The 26,528-nt window shown below is 39.6% G+C and overlaps 1 protein-coding gene, 1 long non-coding RNA gene and 1 pseudogene across 3 annotated transcripts; all 3 read right to left on the bottom strand.

Moving 5' to 3' along the window:
• Window positions 1-1,193: 1,193 nt before the first annotated feature.
• On the bottom strand, window positions 1,194-1,742 carry LOC148725151 (uncharacterized). The gene has a single exon (XM_088731451.1). It carries the CDS (start codon window positions 1,740-1,742, stop codon window positions 1,194-1,196), a length of 549 nt encoding a protein of 182 aa, XP_088587577.1.
• A 9,668-nt stretch (window positions 1,743-11,410) lies between these two features.
• Window positions 11,411-17,751, bottom strand: LOC148725150 (uncharacterized). Its single transcript, XR_015990365.1, has 2 exons — window positions 17,498-17,751; window positions 11,411-12,958 (listed from the first exon to the last, which is right to left on the bottom strand). It is a non-coding gene; the product is annotated as an uncharacterized LOC148725150 (long non-coding RNA).
• Window positions 17,752-19,656: 1,905 nt separating this feature from the next.
• On the bottom strand, window positions 19,657-21,528 carry LOC148725149 (uncharacterized protein KIAA1958-like; annotated as a pseudogene). Its single transcript, XR_015991093.1, has 2 exons — window positions 21,405-21,528; window positions 19,657-21,280 (listed from the first exon to the last, which is right to left on the bottom strand). The product of XR_015991093.1 is annotated as an uncharacterized protein KIAA1958-like (transcript).
• Window positions 21,529-26,528: the final 5,000 nt, after the last annotated feature.

The following is a 26,528-nucleotide window of genomic DNA, read 5'->3' as shown; positions in this document are numbered from 1 at the left end:
ATGCTTCTATTGTTAATTTCAGCGGTAGTCTACCCATTTCGTTTCTAGCGGCAACATTTGGGAATTGCTTGTTTACACCTAAGGTTTGCTTATCATGGTAATACATTACATTTCTTGGACTAGATCAAATCTCACCTTAAAATCTTAAACTGGCACAGGGACCTCTTCTCCGAGGCTTGTTTGTTTGTTTGTTTTTTTTTTGAGGTCTTTACAAAGAGCAAGGATTGTGGTAAGTTCCCCCAGCAGTGGAAAAAATCTTCAGTTATACCTATCTTTAAAAAAGGGAATAGACAGGACCTTAACAATTTTCAACAAATATCTTTGCTTAGTGCACCAGGGAAACTACTTGAGAGGGTAGTATGCAAGTCTTTAGATGATCATTATTTCTGTGAAAGTGTAATGTGATCGTCCAGGTGAGTGTAGTCCTGAGAAGGATTGTTGTCAGTGGTGGTGAATGACATTTGGACAACCTGTGCAGAAGTCGTCATCATGATGAAATGTATATATATGTATATGTTTATAAATGTGAGGGTAGAGTTTACCTTGGCATAAAGTGCTCAATGCTGTGTTAGCTGCAGAGGTGGGTATACATTAGTTGAAGAATCAAAGAGGAAGCATCGATTGTCTGTTGGTTCTTTGAATATGGCCCGTGTGTTGGACAATGTCAAGAGTATTTGATGGTGTTCCTTGAGGATTCTGTGGATGTTTGGCAGTGCTGGGTTGTAAGTTATTACAAGTGGTACACGGTCAGTTGAGGAAATAGGTTTGCTTGTGAGCGCTTTCTGCCTTGATGTTCTCCTTGCTTTCATGATACATTCCTCAATCAACTTGTTCTTCTAACCTCGCTTAAGCAGTATGTTGTGTAGCTCACGTGCTCGTTTTTCAAAATACTTGTTGTCAGAGCAGATGCGTCATAGCCTCAATGCTAAGCTGTATGGGATGGATGTTTTAGTGTGTTGTAGATGACAGCTGGTCCAGTTAAGGTATTGATGGGTATCAGTAGGTTTTGTGTAAAAGTCTGTGCTGAGTTCGCCGTTGTTTTTGATGATGACTTGAACGTCTAGGAAAGGGATGCTTGTAGTTGATGTGGTTTGTTCAAACTTGATGTGTGGGTCAAAGGAGTTACATTTGTTAAAGAAGTTTTTGAGTTTTCGCCGTGTCCATGTGAAAAAAATGTCATTGATGTATCTGAATCAAACAAGAGGTTGGTCATCAGCTTCTCTCAAAAAGCGATCCTCAAGGTGACCCATGTAGAGATCTGCGTAAATCTGCGCCATTCGTGTTGCCATAGCTTTTCCTGTTTGTTGAATGTAATGTTTTCCTTGGAAGGTTAGGTTATTACAAGTTAGAACGAGATTGATGAATTGTGCGATAGTTTCCCTTCTGTTGTTTGCAAAATTATCAAGGCGCATGAAGTAGTCGCATGCTTCCATGCCACCCTCATGTGGGATGTTAGTGTTGAGGGATTTGACGTCCCATGTTACTAAAATAGTCTCTAGCGGTAAGGTATGACTTTTGTTCAGTTCGACAAGTTTACAGAGAAAGTCGTTGTCGTCCTTAAGATGGGAGGGTAGTTTCTTGACCAGTGGTTGTAGTTGATCATCAATCCACGTGGAGATGTTAGTTGTGGCAGATTTGATGGTGTTACAAATAGGTCGAGCGGGAGGTGGGCGTTGTGGTTTGTGGATTTTAGGTAAAAAATAAATATTTCCTGGTTGAGCGTACAGGAGAAACGATAACATTGCGACAACACATGTCATGCAAGACTAGCAATGTGATATACCTGATAGAATGTAGCAAATGTAACGATCAGTATGTAGGTGAGACAGGTTACCCAATTCACCATTGTGGCAATCAACACCGTAGCGACATCAAAGGTGGACATAAAAACATACCCTCTTTCAGACATTTTTAAGAACTGTGGAGTCGATAATTTTAAACTTATGGTTATTGAAAAAGTGAGAAGTCAAAATCAAGAAATCAGAAAAGCAAGGGAAAATTATTGGATTTGAAGACTCAATCCTACTCTCAATAAGCTTACTACATGAATTATAACTATTTTAATTTATCTATTTTAGTCACTATAACACGTTTCGCTGTTATTTATTCTATTTTTATATTATATTTATTTATTATATTATCCGTTGGATAATCGTATCGAATCTTCACTAATTTCATAAATAACGTCACTTTTCCTGCATTTTGCTTCTTCGCTAGATGTTTTGAAGAGAAAACAGCTTTCATCTATTATGACATATGTAGTACCAAAGAAATCATTTGCGTCTCTGGCACGTGAGATGAAGATAGAGAAAAAGTTGGATTTGCATTTGATTGCTTAAATTCCAGTATGTGATGACTGATACATCTTGTGATCATACCCAGGCAAGGGCACGGGCTCTACATCGCTTCTATAGTTAGTACCTGATGGATGCACTGGTGTATCTGCCTCCTTTTCAGAACTCACAGCCTTAAAAAGCTCCTGTATTGATGTAAGAGCTTGTTCCTCGGTGCTGTCGTGTGCATCCACTGAAGTGTACATATAGAAGGGGAGAGTGCCAGCTTTGTCTTTCGTGAAAGAATTTTGCACGGACTATTGCCTGACCCCTCGTCCAAATTCATTTCTCCAATCGTTAAGGCGTTTGATGTCCTCTTTATTCAGGTACGTAGTTGGCTCTCATGGCACTGGAAGTAAGTCTTCGTACTTGATTGAAAACTGTGATGGTAGCTCATAGTGTTGTTTCTCCCGAGTGAAGCAAACATATCCGGGCCAAGCAATTCTCTTTAAGGTCTCATCTGCTGCCTCCGCGAAATTCATCGCACAATCCAGCACAGTGGGTGTCTGTCACCTGTCGCATTTCACTTTTGAAATACTCGTTAACGAGGGTAAGAAATGTTCTTACATCAACAACTTCGAGCAGATGAGGACATTCTTTACTTAATTGCGTTGGGAGGCGATGGAGGAAGTTCTTGATGAAAGTTACTGGGCGACTGTCTTCTCAGCTGGGGTTCCCTTAGGCCCTTGCATCGCTCCAGAAATTTTAAACTTGGGCTTGGCGTTTTTAAGTATCTGCATCAGGGTTGTTTCCGCTTTCTCGATGCGTTGCTCAGCTTTTAAGAGAGATGTCAACTCGGCATGACCTAAAATATCAGAATGAATATGGAACGCATAATAAATGTCTTCCATTACTGTGATATACTTTATCAAAGCCGATATCTTGGTAATAAGCCCGACACTTTTGCTGCCTGCGTCAACGGAAAAATACTGTTCCGTTCTCAGAAATTATCCCTGTTGGGTGGGAAACTCTTGCTACATCCACGAACCTGTCCTCTGCCCCACTTGTACCATTGCCAATGATTGTGTCCACTTTCTCAATCTCTTTCTTCAAGAGAAAACCGTCTCAACGTATGTGATTTAGTATCTGTGAAAATAACTGAATGACAATTCAAACTCACACCATGAATGTGGCTGCACAAGGAACTTCCGTATCGTAAGAGTTGTTGTGTTGTACCATCTTCTAGGTTTAGAACGACCAGACCCCCAAATTTACCAGAATCAGCAAGCAACAGCTTCTGCTGGTCCTCAATGACACACAGTCTAGTCGGATTAACGTTCTACTTTAGGTTCAAGACCGTTCACACTTTGCACTTTAGCTTTAAGTCAGCCTTCTCTACTCTTACTTCTATCAGTTTCTTGTTCCCAGTGTCAGCAATAAAAAGAATTTCATCAGCACAGCTGGTCATTGCCACCGGTGTTTTCAAGCATTGTTCCAGATCGAACTTTGTTCCCTTGCTGGTCACACTTTTCTTGTTACTCTGTAGAAAGACAGTTATGACAGATTTCAACTCTTCTCGGCTATGATGTTGGCCATGCATATGTTCGTAATCAACGTGTAGTTTATGTCTGGTGACAAATGCTTCCATCTCTGCCTTTTTCATTGCCCCAACCTTAACTTGCAACTTGGAATGCAGGTCTAGGCAGTAAACATTTCCCATTCTCTCGGCAACAATGACAGTTCTGTGAACCATTGTCACTGCTATAGGATTGGTGTAACCAGTTGCTACTACTTTCACTGACGCTGGGTAATGAAGACGAACTTCAGCAAGCGTTCCTTTCAGGCTATCAACAACTTACAATTTACTTATGTCTTCTGTGTCTTTCACCAGGTCAACTGGAAGTTTGAAGGTGTTTGTTTCGTCGTCAGCAGTGTGTCGGTGTTTTTCTGGTACAAGTGTGTAAACAATATCATCGCATCGGTTTTGGACAGATTCCAGTACTGAAAGACATCCTTCACTGCAGATTTCTGCAACTGATTCGGTGGACATCTTATCCCAGTGTCTAACAGACTCTAGTCTGATTGCTTGTCTCAGTTTTTGCCCGGTTTTCTGACTTGTAGTCTTGGCAAAGAGTACGCAGCAGTGCTAAGTTTACATGATAGTCATCAATAAAAAGCCACCAGTTAGCCAGGCTTCCCTTCAGACATTTTCCAACATGAACTGCATCTGGGGTTCCCTCAGTAAGGCGTAAGTTTGATTGTCTAGGCTCATCTTTGTCTTCCTTCCTTGACTGCATAATTTCCAAAGCTGTTTTGTTTTTTTGCTCACGATCTGATGAGCAAAAAAACAAAACCAGCCAGCACTTTCTTTCCAGGTTGATCTGCCGCTTTGTAATAGACTCCGACGGGATGGCTTATCTTTCTATCAATAGTTGTAACAACTGAAATGTCTGCATCTTTAATCATACTTTGTTTTAGTTCCGAAGGATTGGTACAGGATTCTTATAAAATCAATATCAATTTTATTCGTTGAACCAACTAGAACCTTCCTTCTTTCATGAAACTCGAGGCCAGGTTTAAAACCAAGACCGTCTCTCGTCAAGGAAATTGCAATAGCTTTGACGGTAGAACTATTGACATAGGAACTGGCATTTTGAGAATCGGCGATCCGAAAAATGGATGAAAGGAGGTTTCTAATAATGCCACTTGCCGTAGTATAGCCAGGTTTGTTGCGGCGCACTGTTCGTTTGCTTGGCAAAGGAATTCCAAATCTGTTGAAATCCGTGCGGTTGCTTGATGTCTGTTTTCTTTCCTCCCTGCAAGCATTAAAACCACCAGGTCCACGTACAAAATTCAAGGTTCGGCTTTTACCAAGACGGAGAAGTGTTCTCGCCCAACGAACTACAGTCGGGTTCCACTGGTACTTCTCTCCTTTGGAATGGTCATACGATACATATTTCAAAGCACCAGAAACAAGCTTATAGAATATGTGCTCTCTTGGAAGCACCCCACTTTGCACAACTGAGTCTAGCATCTTGGCCACTGGATCAGCAAACTGAAACCCGTGAGTGCCACTATCCTCCGTGACATCCTCCCAATCAGAATCGTCATCATTGCCACTGTTGGAATGTGCTTCGTAGTCTGAGCAGCTATCAGACTCTCTACTGTCGTCCATCCATCTGGGCCTTCTGTTGACAAAGATGCCGTCGGGAGTGCAGAAAAGCTGTTTGGACTTGCCATTGACAATGAACTGAATTCTGGGCGACCTTCCATTGGCGACGTTGTGCTATAGTGCACAGAAAATGGATCAGAGTACTCCACTATTTCCCATACATCACTACCACTTGTACTGGCCCAGGGATCAGTCATTTGAGAACTTGAAGTTTGCCACGGGTTACCTTCACCTTGAGAAAACCACTCAGCACCAGCAGAATGTTGTTCATGTTGTTGTCTGCTTTGAGACAAAAAGGGTTGAGCTTAGACCTCCAGAACTTTAAATCAATAATCTGTATAGTCATATAGTAAGACCTTGGTCTTGTTTCGCAATAACAACGTTTTCTACTGGATACAGGTTACTAATCTTTAATTGAGACAAAATAAAACAGTGTACAGTTTGCACATTGTGATATGAAAAATCCTCAGTTCCTGCTTTTATAAAAACTACTTTACTTCCTTCTTAAAAGTGAGCATCAGCTTTATTGGGGGTTCGGTGACAATCTCTGCGGTTGAATTAGTCAACCTTCGCATCAAATTTGCCCTCTGTTCTAAAACTTGCAGCTTCACTTCTTTAAAAATGCCACAGTTGTCTCTGATCACCGCTTCTTCCTTCTCCCTCTCATTTTCTTTAGATCGCATCCCCTCTTTTTCTTCCAATGTACTTCCAATCACATCATAATTTTCCTCGTGAGTGATTTTGTTGTTTTGCAATTTGCGTAGTGTTTCTATTAAAATATATGGAAATAAAATAGTACATTAGTTTTGACCTTTATCAGTTTGCAAATACAAACCAGGAAACAGAGTACCGAAAAAGGGGGTACTTACTTAAATAGCTGCGACTGCAAACTTTGTTCAAAGTAACCACCTTGGAGCATTAGTCTAGCTGTTATCGACCAAAATTGTTCAAAATAGTGATACAAGCGTGAAACTTCCACAGATTACTAAGGGCCCTTAGGGTAATATTTTCTGATGTAGGGCCAAACCGAAGTAAACTCTGGAGTCGAGATCTGCGCATGCCCCGATTTTGCCAGCATGGAAACGGGGGTTAAAATGAAAAATGCCTTAAAGGAAAGAGTTTTAGGAAAATAACCATCAGTTCAGACTGAACTAATAATTTGTTGTAAATTTGGATAAACTTTAAGCTTTTAAGGCGGTCACGTGACCAGTTATAAGGTCTTTTTGATCAGGCTTGGGTACCCTGTGGTGAAATTTTGTTTACACGATTTTTCAAAGTTTTATGGAGCATTATTGCAGGGAATTCGGTTTTTTGTTTACATACTTTGTCAAACTCCTAACACACACAATGCATAACTGTAAAAGCTATCTTGCAATGAACTGAAACTTGAAGACTTATCAATCTGGCATGTTTCTTCATTCTTTAGACCGATATATAGAGAAATGTAAATAACAAAAAAACGACTAACAATACTTTTGCTTCTTGAACTCAAAAACTATCTCTCAAGTGTAATTCTGAGGCTAATATATTGTGTGATGGGCTTTATAGTAACGATGATTGAAACAACCATATGCGCTCAATTTGTTCTTCTGCATATCATTTATGATAAAGGCTTTCTTTTTGCGTTAGTTGGTACCTAACACAAAACATATCAATCATGTTTATCATGTTTTGCTTCCAGGACTCAAAACCTATGATCTTTGTACAAATTCAAGGCTTACATATCTTGCAATAGGCTTTATATATAAACTACATATAAACAATTGTATAGGAAAATAAAAATTAAAACTACATATATATACTTTATACTCGAGTGTTCTTTAACTATTGCTGTTGGTAATTTCCACCACATTTGCAGAGGCCGGTGCACACCAGATTAGCCTTGCATCTCCCCCTGCATGCAGTTTTACATCCACAGTGGATAAGTTCATAGCAGGCGTCTTTTGCTTGTTTAAAAGTCTTCCAATGCGGTGACCAGCCACTTGCTAGATACTGCCATCCCCAGTCTGCAGGGCTAGGAAGTGCGGGCTGGCACAAGAGGGTTTGGCCCCAAGTATGAACTCCCTGAAGTACTGCTCGTTTGATGTGCTGCTCAGGCGCTGCTTTAGTTGGCAGTATGCTGTCAAACTCCCTTGATTTCTTGCAGAATAGCTCCTGGCGTGCTTTGTTGACTTTCGATAGTGTGGTCATAGAGAAATACCACAAACCTCTCCAAGATAGCAATGATGATCTCTGGTGAAGCCTTCAAAGTACATAGAACTGGGGTCAACTCAGGAAAGACGTTCCAAACATCCCATGCAGACTTCTTTCCACGGTTGCGGAAGAATGAAACTGTGTCTGACCCTGTCAAGGCGTGGAACATTGGCAACGCGGACGCTTTAGAGAGCCCCAAGGATGAAGCAACGACATGCGCAGGCATGGGTTGCATATTCTTCCCCGAACCATATGTTATCCAAAATTCATCAATGGGGAGTGTGCTGACAACTGAAAGCGCGAGAACAATCACATCTATGTCGTTGGTTCTGATCTTGACGCGTCGGTGACCTCTTAATGTCGCATCAAGAGCGTGGATCATCAGGCGAGTGTCGGCTTCTTCGTGGGTGCACGGAGCAAGGTTGATAATTTCAGTTCTGTTGATGGAAGTTAGCACGCTGCTACCGCGAGTCGAGTAAACCTCTTTGCCTTCAGGAAGTGCCAATGAAACGACCTGAAATAGGTTATGTCATGGATAATTTCATTAATGGATTCACTAATGTATTCTAGTCAACATGTCCTGTTGATCTCAGTATTGCTATAATAAGTTTTGACAAAGCAGGCAAACATCCTAAATCTATCCATACCTTGACCGCAAGTAGCTTGAATAGCTCTTCCTTGTTGCCATCAACTCTCAGGAAACCTTTCCAGTCGCTTGGAATTCATGTAGATGCCATTACTTTGTCGTGTTGTCCGGTACCTTGCTTCTCTCGCAGTGATTTCTTTAATGAATGAAATCTCAGGGATTCTCATACTTTACCTGTCGATGACCCTATCGGTTATTTCAGTAGACACTGTTAAGAACCAGTCATACGATAATTATGCTCAAACCAAGGTTATAAAATGCATCAATAAGGGCTCTGTCCCTTGTTGCTCCGTGTATTTTCGGTGCTGTTTATATATGAAGGGGACACTCGCTTGACCGTATATGATGGGTACTACCAGTTGCTTCTTGGCGATGACAATTTCTTGCTACACTGTTAAACACAATATGCTGTGAGACAGACACGCACGCCTGACTATTTGAGGGATCAATCTTGGTGGTGGGACCCTTGATAAGCATACCAACTAACGAGAGCAGTGAGGCAGGAATTGAATTCTTCTGGCATTCTGGGGAAAATTTCCCATTGAAAGAGTTATTTACTTTTAGGATGTCACTCTATGAGCTGCTCTTGCAAGACACCTTGCATCGGAATCTCTTCTTTTCGCTTCTGTCAATATCCCATTTATGTCGTGTCTTGAAGCTAGTGTAACTTCTCTGCCTTCTGGATGAACCGTAAGGTCGAGGACTGCCTCTAAATACTCGTTCCTTTAGACGGGTAGCATTGGTTTTTCCATTATCAGCTCCTACCTCCTTAAGTTTATATTGCTAAAATTTCACTAACTCAGAGAGTGTCAGCACTCCTGGCATTTCCCTTTCCAGGCATTCCTCAATGGCACAAGCTGACATACAAGAAGCTCTGTAAACAGAGCTCTATAAGCTCTCTATAAGAGCTCTATAAGCTCTGCAAACACTAACTCTTAGAGGTCAACTGACGAGCTGTTGGTAGCATCAGAGCAGTGTTTCTTTAATAGTCTAGCCCTATTATATAGTTTACTAACAAGCTGCATGATACTTTACTTCGATTGCTATGAGGTCGCCAGCTGAGAGTTTAGTAACGAGTTTACTGTCATTCAAAAGAATGGCACATTCTCTGACTTTCTTGTCCAATTCCAGGGTAGAGGCAAGACGTAGGTTGCTTGCAATTTAATTTTTCTCGCAAAAGAAGCACTGCAAGATTTTGGGATCAAAAGGAGTGAGACTACGCCTGGATTTTATAGGAGTAGACTGTGCTGTTTCACTACCATCTACGTCACACCCTTTTTCTTCTTCTTGTATGTCAGCTTGTTTTCTTTTTTTCTTTGCACGCTCTAATTTAGTACTATTACAATTGTCTCTGCAGGACTTGTGCCAAGAAGCTTTGTTTTCAAGAAGAACATTTTCGATGTCATGTTTAGTTTCATCAAGAAATTGAGTTACAGTCATCTCAATTTCCTTAAATTCCTTCACAGCCGTAATGAAAGTGCTGTACCCTATGCCTAGGTCTTTTCGGGTTGAATTCGCAGGGCTTGAAGACTCTCATGTTTAGTTTTCTGGTGGATTATGCATTTTCCCCAATCCATGTTCAGCTGAAAATTAATTTTTAACTCTGTTTATTGGGTGATCTCAAGGTTCACTCGATGGGTTTAACTAGCCTAGCACTATCGCCAAAGGGCTCATATTCATAACTCTCAAACTTTCAAAATAGGTCGAAGAGCTAATTAGAAAACTGATTCCAATCCTACAGAAACGCCACAGTTGACATGACTAATTGCCTTTAGTTCATAAAAAAAGCTCCATTTTACATTGTGTCTTCTTATAAAATTGCCATAAGGAAATTTCCCGAAAAAAGCTAGTTATTGTACTAATTGCTGTCTCAGCTTATGCCGCCATATTGAAAACCGTGAGAGACCTGGGTCTGAGTGGTACCTTGTATACCAAATAGATACTCTTGCTATTGCCAAAGACAAACGGGATGATTTTAATCGCTTGGGCGCAATGGCAAACAGACAAGAAATCCGTTGTCCTCACGTAGTATTAATTTATTATTCTAAATTATAAACGAAACAAATAAAATAGCAAAGTGAATCATAAAGAAAAAAGATGAATAGCAAGAAAATATACTTTTTAAGTGGCCACATTAAAAAGAAGTAAACTAATTTTCACTTGCCCGGGTTCAAATTTACGTTTTCTTGCCTCCGAAAATGTTTTCCAGCATTGGTAGATGTTAATTGGAAATTTCAAAACCTTGCTAGATAAGTGTTTATGACTGAGTACTACCCAGTAGTAAACAACAAACTATCGACTTATTTATTCTGCTCCCGGTTCCCACCCTCATGTAGATACTGCTTCCCGCCCCTTGTTCTCCCGGGCTCCTGCCCCCCTGTCGCCCTCCACACCCAAGCATTGCCAGTCTTTCTTCGTACGGCGAGTTCCTAGATGACATCAGCTCTTTTATATTGGTGACATCATTGAATGCACACCCCTGTAAGCCTCACTTACATAAAAAAACTGAGAATAATTTGAATCCTTATCTACTATATTAATTTTTTACCGGTGATAGTATGGATATCATATCTTCTGACTTTTGTTTGTTCCTGTCAGATTTTACATTAAACATGAGGAAATCTTTAGTTTGGTGGTTGAGTTGTTTCTAGCTCAGTACACTGGACTATTTGATCAGGAGAAGGGATACTTGATACAAGTAACTTTTTCCATTCATGGGAAATTTCTTGAGAGTGTAGCATGTTTCTGTCTTGTGGTGGAGTGCTGGTGATAGGTTCAGCTGGGGGAGACAGTGTCAACAGATTTGCAGTAGAATGGATATTTCCTGCTGGTTGAATGGGTCTTATGGAAGAAGGGTTAATACCACTTAAAGCTAAAAAATAATCTTATGCTTGTGAGCAACAACAGCTATTTAGGAGCCACCAAACTTTAAAAAACAATGATCAAACTGGCTTGCTCCAAACACTTGTGGTTTCCTGAAACATGGTTTTCAACAGACAGGTGTGAAATACACTGGAAATCTAATCATTATATGTAGGATGCTCTTCAGTCATACCGAGCAGCTGTAACTTGAAGTCAAAGTTGTTGAAAATCAAATTTCCTTCCTTGTCTACAGTCACAATAACAGACAGTTCTGAGTGGCCTTTATTCACTGGCACAGAAATCTAGTCTGATTATCAGCACAATAGCTAGGAGACCTTGTAATAACTTGATTTGAAAGGGAAATGGCTCATGAATGTGTAAGGATCTTGGTCAGCATATACCTACAGTATATGTGTGTATAAAGGAGTCACGTAGCTATAAAGAAACACAATAATTTATATGGCAAGATGTTGGACACAGTATTCATCAATATTGTGATAATAATAATAATAATAATAATAATAATAACAAAGATAATAATAATGATAATAGTTCATTTATATAGCGCACACATCCACTACTTGTGCAAGGTGCTTTACAAAATCGCTGGTAATCCTAAAACCATAAAATTCACTCTAAAAACTTAGAAAATAATAAACTGGCAATACACCTAGAAACTAGGTTAAAAAATTAAAAATATGATAAAGAGTTAATCTTAATAAACTGGCTATACACCTAGAAACTAGGCTAAAAAATTAAAAATATGATAGAGTTAATCTTAATAAATTTAGTTTAAAGGAAAGTCTTGAGTTTTTTCCTAAATGACAATACTGTACTGGATTGTCTTATTTCCAGTGGAATAGTGTTCTAAACATTTGGGGTACATATAGAGAAAGTTCTATCACCATATGTTTTAGTTTTACAGTTTGGCTGCATCAGCAGGTCTTGAAGGTTCAAGTTTAGAGACCTAGTTGATTTGCAATCTTCCAAGAGTTCCTTTAGATATTGCGGACAGAGACCATTCAGTGATTTATAGACAAAAAGAGGGTGCTTAAACACAATTCAATGAGTCAAGCAACCAATTAAGTTGTACTAGGGCAAGAGTTATACGGTCATAATTTTTTGTACCAGTGACATAACAAGCAGCAATGTTCTGGATTTGTTGTACCTCTTCACTTTGTACTTTGGTGTAAAGATGGAACAATATTGATGAGTTTTCTGTGAGAAAGATCAGTGAAAAGTGAACTACATTTTTGTAGAATCAAATGCTAATTAGACAGCAACTTTGTTATTGACGGATGAAGACTGCAATTGTTTCTCATTTATGAATTAGGAAAGATTGATAGAGTACTTAAAAATAAAATGTATGCAAACTGATTGTACTCAAGTTATCCCTTATTGACAAAAAATGAAAGTTGTTATCAATTGGGTTGCTTTTTTACATGAAACATGTTCTTGAGCAAGACTGGTGCAGATATGCATATGGATGAGTTATAAAAATCATCCTTTCTCTGCCCTTTCTGATGTTTCCTGTCCATGGTACAGCTCTAAATATGGGTCCTTTCGGCTTAAGTTCTCTGGTGATCATCCTCAACAATCCAGCACTTAAGATCTCTAATAACTTGGATTCTGTAAACAACCAATAGCAATACACTCTCAAGTGACCTCCTTTATCATTGCTTCCTGAACTTGATTCAGTGCCTTTGCTGGATCTCTCCCCTGGTTTCAGAGTTCGAAAAGTGTAAGTACCAGTTAGTTCTTCAAAGCAGTCCTGAGACCAGTACATGAAAATTGGTGGAAGGTAATTTATGCCTGTGAAAATGAAAATACAGAAGTAAGCCTTCATCTTGTGATTCATTGTGTCCTTCCCTCAATACAAAACTTTATGGACATTCCAATAAATGGCTTTTCAATGCCAATTTACAAAAAAATTAAGAATTCACAAATATATATATATATTTATAGGAAAAATATTGTAGTACACGAGGACAGACAACTTCGAGCTAAGAAAGTACTACAATATTTTTCCTACTATTTATCGAGGTTTGGACTGTGAATCCCTTAGCAGGCGCCATTTCTTACAGGAAGCCAAGTAAATCACATTTTTAGAGTCACAGGAAAGTCTAGAGTGAATGGTGTAATTTTTGCCTGTCTGAAAGCTGAGAAATGATTTAGATTCAACAAAGAAATTCTGACAGAGGTCGCATCTTTTCCCATCGCTTTTAAAGCAGCCATTGTTATGAGGGATGGCTTGTCTCTCACTGGCAGTTTTAAAACGAGATGGTGCTAACAATTCTTTGAGGTTTTTCGATCGACGAAAAGATGGTATGATAGAACTTCGAGGAAAAAGTTCTTTCAATTTAGGGTTAGATTGCAGAATAAACAAATGCTTTCTGAATCAGAAATCAGAAAGCATTTGTTTATTCTGCAATCTAACCCCAAATTGAAAGAACTTACATTACATTGCAGTGTCAGTAGTACTTGACCAGATGGCTGAACAGTAATCAATCGTACCATGTCATCACAAGAGCATTGATGATGAGTGACAGTGTTTCTTTGTTGAATGCATGTCAAACACAGTTTATTTGACTTAAGTTTGTAATACAAGAAAATGATAGATGTTGTACTTGATCACTGAAGGAGAGGCTGGATCTATAATAAGTCTTAGGTTGCGAGCACACTGGACAGGTGATATAGTTTTGCCAAGGAAGTTGAGCATTGCAAAGGCAGATAAACAAGAGTCCAAATCTGTTTATGGAGAAGAAATAATAATGTTAATAATAATGATAATAATTAAACCCTTAAAAATAATCTAAAACTTTATTATTATTATCCATTCACTAAAATTCTATTCTTACAATATAGTATAAGCTCAACTAAAATAAAATCTGTCATAGTAGGTCTCACTTCACATAATTATTTCATTCTAAAGATTACACTCTAATTGATTACGTTCTGTTACTTCCTAATCCTATGCTTAACTATTTCCGAGTTCAACCCAACTCAAGTAAAAAATTTCATGGAAAATCTTCTTTAAAAATAAGAAAATAAAATTTAAAAAAAACATCCATCTTATATATAAAAAATTCAAAAAATATTCTTAAAAATACAAAAAATATTCTCTAAATCCTGCTTGTTCTTTTTCGATCTCAAAGTCACAGTGCTCAATATTCAGAGGGACACGCCTAGTGGTGCGTGAACCTCCTAGGCAAAATAAGGCAGACCTTATAAGAGCGAAGGTCACTTTTGAACGTATCCATGAAATTGTTGTGCTATACTCCTCTCCTTTCTTAATAGATATGAGTTCCGCTAATCTACTGTGGAAACGCTTGCATTTGTCTGCCATGCCTCCAGTAGTAAAAGTCCCTTGTTCAACTCCCAAAACCCTGTTCGCGTATAACCTCTTCTTCTCTTGTTCATGTTTGCGATAAATCTGCTGGATGGTGAGATCTTTGTAAGACGGCGTTTGGGTGAAAAACTCTCATGTCAAAAAAGGCAGAGCCTTGCCTATCCCAGAACCCACGAGCGTGAACATCCAATCGGGCGTCCGGTGCTGAGTTCGTACCCCTCGTCAGCACTTCTCCCGTTATCTCCTGAAAAACGGGTTCCACTTGAACATCATGGCAAACATTGTTTAGCAAATTGGCCTCAAGATCACGCAACTCGTTATGCCTCTGGATGATGAATCCTCCTCGTTTACACACCATGGCATGATCCACCGTAAAAGTATCTCCACAAATACAAGTGGAGGGCGTGTCAGCTATGTGCCAGTCATAGCGGAGATGAATGGCATCCCTGAATCAAATCGTATCTGTAGTATCAATCGATCTTAGCAAGGCTTTTGATACGATCTGCCATCGCCTATTACTAAGAAAACTGAAAGAATATGGCGTTTCTACTCCATCTCTCAAGTTAATCTGCTCTTATCTCATCGGACGATGTCAACGTGTCAAAGTGGAAAACATCTTCTCTGAATGGCGTACAGTACAATGTGGAGTACCGCAGGGGTCCCTGCTCGGACCCCTGTTCTTTAATATTTCTATTAATGATATTACCTTCATCACCAAAAACATGCAACTAAGACTCTACGCTGATGACACCACCTCCTACTGTTCAAGCAACTGCCCTGCTGTCCTACAGTTATACACAAATGAGGACTTGTCTCTACTTGCTAAATGGCTATAAGTTGCAACTACTTAAAAGTCAACTCAACCAAGACACAAGCCATGGTCCTTGGATCGTCAGATTACAACTTTGACCTATCATTGGACAATAGCAATATCGACATAAAGGACGAACTCAAATTGCTTGGTGTGACAATTGACAGTAAATTATCATATACTACTCATATTAAGAATATCCTTAGTAAAATACATGCCAAAGCTGGTGCTCTTAGAAGAATACGCAACTTTATCGATAGTAAAACTGCTATGAGAATATATAAGGCCTATATACTTCCTCGTTTTGATTATTGTTCTCCTCTTTTTGTTGGGCTGTCAAGCACCTTATCTGATAAAATTGAATGTACACATTTTTATATACTTAGAACATTATTTAAATTTCCTAAATCAATTGAGTATGCTGAGTTATTAAGTCAACTTAATCTTGAATCTATCAAACAAAGACGATTGTCTCAATCCCTAGTTTTTATATTCAAGGGATATCAGAATGAAGGACCAATTTATATCAACAACTTATTTAAAATCAAACAGTGTAGATATAACCTTAGGGGTAGTGGATCCCGTATGGATTAACCGGCTCCCAAATCTCGTTTTGGGCATCGGTCCTTCTCTTATATTGGTTGTCGGCTGTGGAACAGCCTTCCTCAAGATGCCAAGAGCATTACTATCTTTAGAAATCAGTTAACTAAGTAAAATTTGGATACCGAAGTTAATCGCAAATGCACCTTCTGCGCTTGATTCACGCCCTCTGCGTTATTTCGATAAAAGATTTTATTAGCCCTTAATCTGCAATATTTTTAGCTTGTATATTTCGGGCATAGAGCATTTATTTTTTTTATATATATTTTCTAAAATTATTTAATCATTTATCATATTATAGTTTCTAATTATATTAGTTAGTATACACGTACATTTTTGTAACGAGCATCTTTTTGCTCATCAATGTTTCGTGTTTAAATAAAGTTATACTTATACTAACCCTCTCTTGTTTAAAGTAAAGTTCATATCCTTTAACGGGATAACTATTAGCCAGCTAGATTCGCCTTTTTCTGTAGCAAGGATAACGGCTCTCCTGGTGTTATCAGGGAGTACGCTCTTCACTTCCTCTAGCCTTTCTCTAAGATGTTTTTCATTCTCCCTTCGGGTTGTACTGTTGCATTTTCCGTATGTCATCATCATCCGGGAGCTCGAGTGCCTGAGCCTCTATCTGCTTTACCAACATCCTCGGAGACCCAGGGGCTGAGTCGATTTCAAGTTAGGGCATGAAGAGCCCCTGGGGACATTGTCTTACAAGACGAGTTCCAAACGGTCGCAGTCGTTCTGCCATCTGATTGGTGCCAGAAAATCTTTGTGTTTTTCTGCCCAATCAGAGTGAAGTGTGCTTTAGAGTCCTTTCGTGTGTTTTAACACGGATATTTACTAGTAGCTCAGTTGCTCGCTATGTTTGTTTGTACCGTGCGACGGAGGTTTGCTTGAGGTGAAAAGTTTCACTCTCAGCACACAAGAGACTGGGGTGGAGCACCCTGGGGCTGTTTTTGGAGACGCTAGCCAAAGTGATAAAGAAAAACATGGGGAAATTCTCGTGTTGTGTGCCTCGTTGCATAGGTAATTGGCGTAATTCCCCAGATTTGAAGTTCCATTCACTTCCCCAAGGTTCTAAAGTGCTCTCCAAGTATGTCAAGTTGATACGAAACCTTAATCTTAAAATACACTCGTCGAGTACAAAAATATGTGGCAAACATTTTCCGCAAGGGGGGGGGGGGATCTAGGTCACGTGACCCCAAAGTCTGAGCCCACGGTGTCTCAAAACTGCAAATATTGCAAGGGATACTTCATATAAAGACAAACAAAGTGAGCTTAAGTTTTGTAGGGCCAAATTATAAGGTTTTTTGCCGGACAGTAAAGAGTTAAGGCAAACCTCGAGTCACTTGAAAAAGATTTGGAAGAATGTAAACAACAACTTTGTTCAGCAAATAAAGAACTAGATCAACTCAAATATAAAGTTGAAAATGAGCCAAAGTTCGAATTAGACGATTACAAGGATAACGATGAATCCATTTCATTTTACACAGGATTTCCTAATTATGGTACAATGATTTTGTGCTTCGAAAATTTCCATTTAAGAGGTTTAAAGATAACTAAACAAAGTGTTGACATCAAGCTAAAATACCTTATCACAAGTTCTTCTCTTTTGCCACCAACTTTCGTTCCACGGCAGCTTAACCATCGCTTTAGAACGTTAATGGTACATTGCACAAGAGGTGTATTTAGTTTTGCGCCAGGAATATCATCTTCGTTTAGTAACAGGCTCGTAATATTATCTTTTTCTACCGATAACTCTGTCATGATTAAAATTCGCGGGCTATTCCCACGTCTCCACAAACAGCCCCAGGGTGCTTCGCGTGTTAAGTTCCGCCCCAGCCTCCCGTTGAATTCCGGAAAGGGCCATTGTAGCAGGATCAACAAGCTCTGTACAAAGTCTCTTAACAAGCATGGCTATGGCTTCGCAAAGACTTGCACTAGACTTCTTAAAGGACTTGCTAGCGAGCATTTTTCTAAAACCATTTGTATCTATTCCCGAAGGACTGTCAGAACCTTTTGTCTTGAGTGCCGCTTCTTTTATCATTTCTCCATTTGTTTGGTGATAAATAACATGATATCTTTGATTAGGCCCAAGACCAGGGATCCTAGGTAGGCTTTCTGTGTACTCGGATGTTTATCCTGAAGTTGGATCATTACATCGTCAGTAGGTAGAAGAACGCCCCCAGAGTCCTGTTCACTAAAGTACCGAAGAGCGGAATTTATCTGACCCTCCAATACCAGTTTTGCAAACATCTTAGCTTTATTCGGTGGATCGTTTCTTCGAGGCTTTGTGAGGCGCTTTTGTATCATTCGCCCTTTGCGTAGGAGTGTGTCTATCTCTCCCTCTTGCCATAGAGCTCCTTGACAAGCACTCTTAATTATCTTTCGCTTTTGAACCTTGACTAGGTTTTTGCAGCGCTAATGCCAAAAGAACAATGGCCGCTATTAGAGTTATATGGTGCATTTCCGATTTATTGTTTCAGTCCTTAATGTGCTTGGCTAATTGGTCAATAAAATCACGACCAATTTTCCCATATGGGACTAGAAAGGTGTTCTTCCGCCAGGTCGTCACTTCATTGTACGCATTGGCAATAGCTGTTGTATTTATTCAAATATCCGCTCCATCACTTTTGCGCCCCCAATAAAAACTTGATGGCTTGCTCACGGGTTCATAATCGGGTAAACACCCTGGCATCTCAAAATGATCCATTTTCTCTGGAATACCGAAAACTTTGTCAAGGAAAACTGTAGATCGCTACGCATTATTTTTTGTCTATTGTTTCTTGTGCAGTAGTGTTAATTGTAGTAAAGTTTTGCGTGCGCTTTCTTTGTGTCATTACGTTACGTAGCATGTATTTAAACCGTATTGTTCATCGTCGGTGCAGTTTTTTCAGTGCAGTTTTGTCGAGTGTAGTTTGTATATTCGTTCTTTTCGCTTCGTGCAGCTTGTTCGCCACTAGGCAGGATCAACAACATCGCAAAAATTGTAAGTTTGTATTATGTAGTTTTCGTTGTCGTTTCCTTTGTAGCTTTCCTTGGGTATTTAGTGTAGTTTATATTGTAATAGGTTCTCGTTTGCTGTTTTATTTGCAGTTTCAACCGTGTTGTTTCGTGTAGTGTCGTTTCGCCGTGTTGAAATTGTGCTTGTTAGAGTTAGTCGCCCGTGGCGGTAATAAAAACTGTTTGTGACTTGGCTTCTCTTATACCTGTCTCTCGGAGTTTTTCTTTACGGTTGCTTTGGAAATGACGGATAGTGGCTTCATGGCCATGAAGGAAGGAACTCAGCGCTTCAGACATCTTCTTTTGCTGATTGAGGGAAGGTCGATCGTTGTAGCTTTCGATTGAATTGTCGGATTTGGATTTGAATTGAATTGTCGGAGTTGGATTCGAATCGCACGCAATATGTCTCCGTCGATGGTAGCACTTCTACGAAACATGACCTTAAATGTGAAGTCACACAAGGATCTGTCTTGGGACCCATTTTGTATTTGCTTTATACTTCGCCGCTTTCAGTTATCGTAAAGAAATTTAACTTTTATGCTGACGACTCACAGCTTTACTTGTCTTTCCAACCAACCGTACTGGGTGATAGGGATCTAGCGGTTTCTAGCATCGAGAGCTGTGTGAATGAAATCAATCATTGGATGATGGTTAATCGCCTTAAATTAGATAAAGACAAAACTGAATTATTGGTGATCTCCGCTAAACATCTTCCAAGACCACTCCTTCACGAGATTTCAGTTGCTGGTGAGACTATCCATTCCGTGCAAAAGGCGAGGAATATCGGCACTATGTTTGATAGCCATTTTTGCTTTAACGATCATATTACTGACATTTGCAAATCTTCATTTTATCATTTGCGAAATATTAGCTATATCAGGAAATATCTTTCAGCGACCACTACTGAATTGCTGGTTCATATGTTTGTATCTTCGAAGCTGGATTACTGTAATTCTCTTTGTATGGCCTACCAGCCTACACTATAAAAAAGCTACAACACGTCCAGAATGCCGCGGCGCGCCTTGTCACACTTACAAAAAAGCATGATCACATTACGCCTGTTCTTTTCAATCTTCATTGGCTTCCCGTTAATCAACGTATTATTTTTAAGATTTTACTTATAACCTACAAGGCACTTAACAACTTGGCACCGTCGTACATTTGTGATTTGCTTACATCTTACACCCCATCGCGTCAACTACGCTCATCATCCAAGCACCTTCTGGTTTCTCCATCCTATAACTTGAAAACATATGGCGCAAGATCCTTCTCTGTAGCAGCACCATCATTATGGAATGCTTTGCCAAGTGAAATTAGAAATGCTCAGTCTGTGTCTGTTTTCAAAAGTAGATTAAAAACTTTTCTTTTTAGAAAAGCCTTTTATAATTAATATTAGCTGTCTTAAGTGTTAATGTTAAAGTTTTTTTGTAGGCGCCTTTGAACAGTAGGATACTGGCGCGGTATAAATCTTTTATTATTATTATTATTATTATTTGTGGCCGGTGACTGATTTAATGTGCCTCGTCTCGCAGTTGTTGTCAATGATTCGTGAGGTGGAGCTGGATTCCTGCTCGAGAGCTCATTAATTTCGACATCGAATCAAGAATGTTCACTCCGAGCGGCGAATTGCAGTACCATACTTTATCCTCGCCAGGTTTAAAGCTTCTTGCTTTTCGTGGACGCTGGAAACGGCAATCTAACCTAGGATTCAAATGGGACAAGTAATTATTTACGGTTTTCACCGAGCATTTGGCAGATTCTGGCACGGCAAATATTTTCGCGTCCGACTCATCTTTGGCGTCGGAAAGGCCACCTTGATGGTTTTTCGTCGCTGGCAACGAGCCAGGAAACTCTCTGTTGAGCTCAAAATACTCTTCTCCTTGTGGAGTAGCTCTGTGGGCAAGCATGGAAGGTTTCATGTCTCGCTGATTTTCTCTACCACGTCTTCCGAAGTATATGCCAAGGTAGAACTACGCTGTTCTTTGAAGCTGTGCTGGATGTTTGGTGTCCGCCGGACCAAGGTCACCGCTTTGGAAGAGCTTCTCAACTTGCTCTTTCGAGATGGCCTTTTTATGCACAACACCACTAATTTTTCCTGACTTTCTTAGTTACTTGACAAATGCGTCTAATATTTTGTTCGCTTCAGTGAAAGCAGGGTCGGCAACGATAGAAAACTGTTTGGAGTGTGGGGGCATGCGAAAATACCTGTCAATGGCTGCACGAATTGCCTTCAAGGAAGATGACTTGTAAAATTAACCGTCTTGTTTTCTTGCGGATGTATAAATACTTTTTAGGCAGGCATTAAGTTCCTCTTTATTCATTTCCTTGATTGGTGTAACACTGAATTTGTTCCCGGGAGTAGAAAGCCAGTCTTAAAAGGTTAGTGAAATGTAACTCATCAACTTAATTAATTTGTAAATTGTCTCAACTTGCATTGTTTTGCTCCGACTAACACGGATGCTTAAATTGTGAAAATAAAGTTTTCAAGTTTTTACCTTGAAATATTTTCATGCCATACTTTGTGGCTTTCTTTGTGCTCCCTGGTGTTGTGTCTTCTAATAGTTCAATGACTTCCTTTTCATTCAACTCCGGTGCGAAGCGATTTTCGCCGGCCGCCATTGTTTCTTGAGGGAAAATTTTTAGCTCCGTTTGAATTTTAAGCTGACGCGTCCGCTTACCATATTTATAGATTATGGTATATTGGCTCATATACCATAATGGCTAAGCCAATAAAAAGTCTTGAATTGCATTATCCAATGATCCAGTTTTTAATAATTGCTGGGGTCAATGCTGATGGGATGACTCAGACTCTCTGAGCAAGAAAATTTTACGAGGTCGCTGCACATTATGTCTGTGCCAAGAACCCACAAGTCCAGCGGCATATCCTCATCATGATTGCACCACTTTCTCGTCTTTGTGTCGAGCGTACAGCGTCCACAACAAGATCTTCAACGGGATCCATATCTCGTTTTGAATGAGCTTGAACATCATTCACTTGTTTCCGGGATCGGGGCAATTCCCCTGCTGACTTTGCTCCAGTTGGTCCTCCGGTCATACTGGATACAACATTGAAGGCCTGTGATAGAGGTTTTTCTTTTAGCTGATCTCTTAACGCCTGCAAGGTACTTTTTGCTGTGGGGTAGAAGGGAGTGTTGGTACTCTTCTTCCTATTTCTGTGTGACTGAACTTGGAAATGGATTTTTTCTGCTTCGCAGGAAATGTGGTATTGCAACAAAGCCATCCCATTAACAATTTCACCATTAGCATACTGGAGTAAGAAAGAGTTTAAAGATCAATTAAAAAATGAAGATGGAAAAAGTGAAAATGAGTTGTTTTCCAAAGAGAAGACGTTACAAACCTGTTGACGATGTTCCCTCCCTTTCGCTTTCACTGTCTTCTTCTTATGTCTCAAAAGGACTTTACCAAACGGCAATATATGTAGGGCAATATTTCGGGCATTTGCTTGTTTTGGAAGGGCTGGGAAACAATTAAAATATATCTTGGAAAGACTGTTGGTTTTAAGAACTAATGTTTTTTTTTGTTTTGTTTTTTGGTCATAAAGCTATAAACACGTTGATGGAAAATAACTATTTATAACAAATTACACTTGTTAAAAAGTACGTTTCTGATATGTGTGATGGAAGAGAAACTCCTGTAATGTGTTTCTTTGATCAACTAATGTTTTTAAAATTCACCTTATCATGTTCCTCGTCGCTAACAGAAAGGTCAATGTGGCACGTCTTGGGATTGTTCTTTTGTCCACTTTCATCTGCAGCAGCAGTTATGCCATCAGACTGTGAATGAAAACCAAACGGCATGTCAACTGGGTGGCGACAACTGGGCGCTTGCTAGCAAAAGACGTTGTGGGCAAAAGTTGAAATTTTTTTTTGAGCTAACGTTTTCATGAGGAAGATATACAGAGAACCACACTGAAGTGTTTCATGTGTAGCCTAAAAATCATATATTTGCCTCATGAGTATTGTCGACCAGTGAGATTGTCGATAAGGGCAATTTGTAAACTTGTCTGGAATGTTTTGGAATGGTAATTTAAACTAAAATGCATCGACGGATGGTTCTAACCAGGTAGAATCCCAAGTCACGCAATAAACACAGTTCTTTAATTTATAAATTGGCTACATTACTTGCAAAGAACTCTTGGTGTTGCCATTAAATTTTTACATAATTTGTTACGAAGGTACCTGTCTTGGTCTTTCCGGACTGTTAGAGACTGACGATCATCTGAATCTTGAAGTGATCTTTTCAAGAGATGTTCATTCCGATCTCTGAAAAATGCGAAATGCACTCGTTGATTCAAAACCTGTAATAACTTGAGATAAAGTTAATTGTAGTAATTCAATTTCAGTAGGAAAAGATAAAATTGTCTGATCTTACCTTGTACTTTCTTTGAACATCGAGAGAGATTGCATGGCCTTTGCTTGAACTCCACTGATTTGTAGTCTCTTCCATATCCAAGCGTATAGTTGATACTGGGAAGGAGAGTCACTAGTCGGGTATACTTTAAATATACCATTACCTTTTCTCCCAAGTTCAGGTCCGATTGGATGAGTATAGACCGGGAACAACTGCCTAGAACGGCAACCAATGAAGAAAAAAATATACGCACCGCAGGTATAGATGGCGATTTTTAGAGGAGCATCTTCTTTGACAAGCTTACTCACTCCGTGAATTAATTCTTGTTGGCCATTCTCAGTAAAAGCGTGATAAGGCCCAACAAGTTCTTCATACAGCTGGTACTCGTTGTTGACAAGTTTGGCCGATCTCAGAATTGTATATCCCTCTTCCACGTTGCCCTTTTTCGAAATGTCCCGATGTCGGGGATATGTTTGTATAACCCTCTCTACCACCTTTTCAATCACCGTCCAGGCATCCATTACACTGCTTCCTGGTAATTCTGAAAAGGAGTAAGACTAGAATAGAAGAGAATACTAACCAGAGACGGTTGTAAAGGATTGGTGTAACGGCGTCGATCCAAGGAGTGCACAGCAAACGTTTTAAGTCCAGTTTATTCGTAGTTAGAAGGTAGCTAGAACACAGCTAAGTAAAACCTAGGTGACGGAAATTACGAAGTGTATTTTGTAATGATACAAAGCGAAACATGTAAAACATACAAACAGCAAGAGAAATAAACTTCACACTGTTCATACATTTAGGAATTTAAGGAATTTAATTTGTTCGCCACGGGAATGGCAGGAGAAAGGAACAGAACTTTCGTCCCAATTAACACCTAACCACCTTTGTACCCACCATCTCACCTCGGGGAGGACATCCACCACAAAGTAATCTCGTGCGTGGGAAATTAACGCCTCCTACCCCTAACCCTGCAGGAGACGGGACCTACAGTTTCATTCCTCCTTATTCGAGAAGACCAGAATATCTATCCATTTCTTGATATTATAGAAAGGTAGCAAATTCTCCTCAGTTATTTAAGACCATGAGTATTGGTCCGGCCGGGGCTCGAACCCTCGACCTCCCGCGCAACACGATCCGGCGCTCTAACCAATTGAGCTGACCAGGTGCATACATAACATACGTTGTTGCTCGCTTTTTGCTATTGGAGCATCGACACCACCCCGTGCAAGGGATGATGGGTGTAAAGGGCGAAACCGCTGGCCAAAAACAAACCCAAAGGTTCTGTAATCTTGCATCGCAGCGAATAAATTCTTGTCTAGAAAAACCACAGGCGGCCCAAGCTTTCTTTAAAAACCACACAAGGAACAAAATTTGCTAGAGATTGTGTGGCTAGAGACTTTCTTTATAACGCGTGTGGTGCTACCGGTCAACTGTAAATTCTTTATACAGTTGACTGATAACACCGCACGCATTACAAAGAGTCGCCAAAACAGCGAAAAAAGGACCGTAAACGACAAAGCGGCTACGGAAAAAAGGTAAGGGGACTTTATACGAAATATTCCTCGCTTTTATTATCCTTTTTAATTTTTTCTTAATTTTTTAAAATAATTCTTCCTTTCAAGTAGTTCACTGGTAACACCGCATGCGTTACAAAGAAAGTCGCCAAAACAGCGTTAAAACGACCTTGGCAACAAAGCAGCTACGGAAAAAAGGTTACGAAACTTCACACGCTCTATTCCTCGCTTTTATTGTCCTTTTTAATTTTTTCTCGATTTTTTTTAGAATTTTCCTTTTTTTTAACGGTCCACGCTTACGACACCAAAATCACACACACGACGCTTGGGCCGCCTGTGGTCCGAGGATTATGTAATTTGGGCCTAAGAAGTTGCCCTTCTCTGGGTCATTTGGAATCCTTGCGATGGGTCTTTGATTCACCAGATTAGCTACCTCCAGGAAGATCGTGTATAGCTCATATGGCGTGAGTATCTGGCTACCTATGGCTTTCTTCGGGGTACTTAAAGGTCTTAAGAAGCGCTTCAGCACAACCGTTCTGATGTGGAGCAGCTGGCTTACAGTCAAACTAAGTGAAGCGTGCCCCTCAGAATTACATTAATGATTTGATTATTTGAATATTGAACCCGCTAATCGTTTCAGGAGCGCAATAACGAATTGAATATTTGAACATGGAACCCGCCAACCGTTTCAAGAATGCAATAATTGATTGATTATTTGAATATTGAACCCGATACACCGAATGGAAATATGGCGTCCAATTTGAACTCCCATTGTTCTGGACTTACTAGCCTCTCACACATGTGATAATGCTTTTGTGTTTTCTACGTGAAGACGAGGCTAGTCCAGAACAATGGTAATTCAAATTGGACGCCATATTTCAATTCGCTGTATAGCCGTATTCGTTTTGAAAAGGCGCGGATCATTGTTCAAATCAGAAGTCCATTTCTGATTGGATTATGCGAACAGGTGATGGATCGGAACTATTTTAACATGGCGTCAGACATGGGAAAGGTGAGTTCGAGTGTTGTGTAGAACTTCTTGTAAATGTTGTACATGGAATGTTATCGAGAACTTTTTTCGCCTATTTGCATCTTGACGAACTTGTAGAAATTCTTGTGTGTAATCATTGTCGAAAAAAGTAGTTTACGGGCGAAGCCATCGCAAGAATTTTTTTTATTTCGTTAATATTTGCGATCGACAGTGCAGTTTGTTTATTTTCAGGATTCCTCGTCAAGTAGATTAAATCTTAATGGACTTCAGAAATGGACTTCTAATTTGAAAAATGATCCGCGCCTTTTCAAAACAGATACGGCTATCGGGTTCGATATTCAAAAAAATCAATCCATTATTGGATTCGTGAAACGGCTAGCGGGTTCAATAATCAAATAATCAATTCATTATTGCATTCTTGAAACGACTGGCGGGTTCAATATCCAAATGATCAATTCATTAATGTAATCTTGAGGGGTACGCTTCACTTAGTTTGACTGTAATATAAACTTCCACTCCATTTTCCTCTCACCCCAGAAATCTTTAACTTATTTGCTAATGCTAAATTTTTCGATCGCGTAACGGCTAATATTTCAGTGCAAGCTTTATCTTTTCGCTGTATCTTCTTATACTGCTGTATCCTCAAACCTCAAGGTTTTTGTCATTTTCAAGGTCATATTCAGCAACTCATCACTCCAAAAGGGTATTGAATCAGGCTGAAATCTCAAGCCACGAAATTTTGT

This window comes from Stylophora pistillata, chromosome 8 (assembly GCF_964205215.1).
Source record: "Stylophora pistillata chromosome 8, jaStyPist1.2, whole genome shotgun sequence".
In the NCBI taxonomy this organism is placed as follows: domain Eukaryota; kingdom Metazoa; phylum Cnidaria; class Anthozoa; order Scleractinia; family Pocilloporidae; genus Stylophora; species Stylophora pistillata.
This window is presented reverse-complemented; position numbering and strand designations above follow the sequence as displayed.

Bases quoted from the DNA above. Each gene is read 5' to 3' on its own strand.
- LOC148725151 (XM_088731451.1), bottom strand. From the start codon at position 1,742: ATGTTATCGTTTCTCCTGTACGCTCAACCAGGAAATATTTATTTTTTA.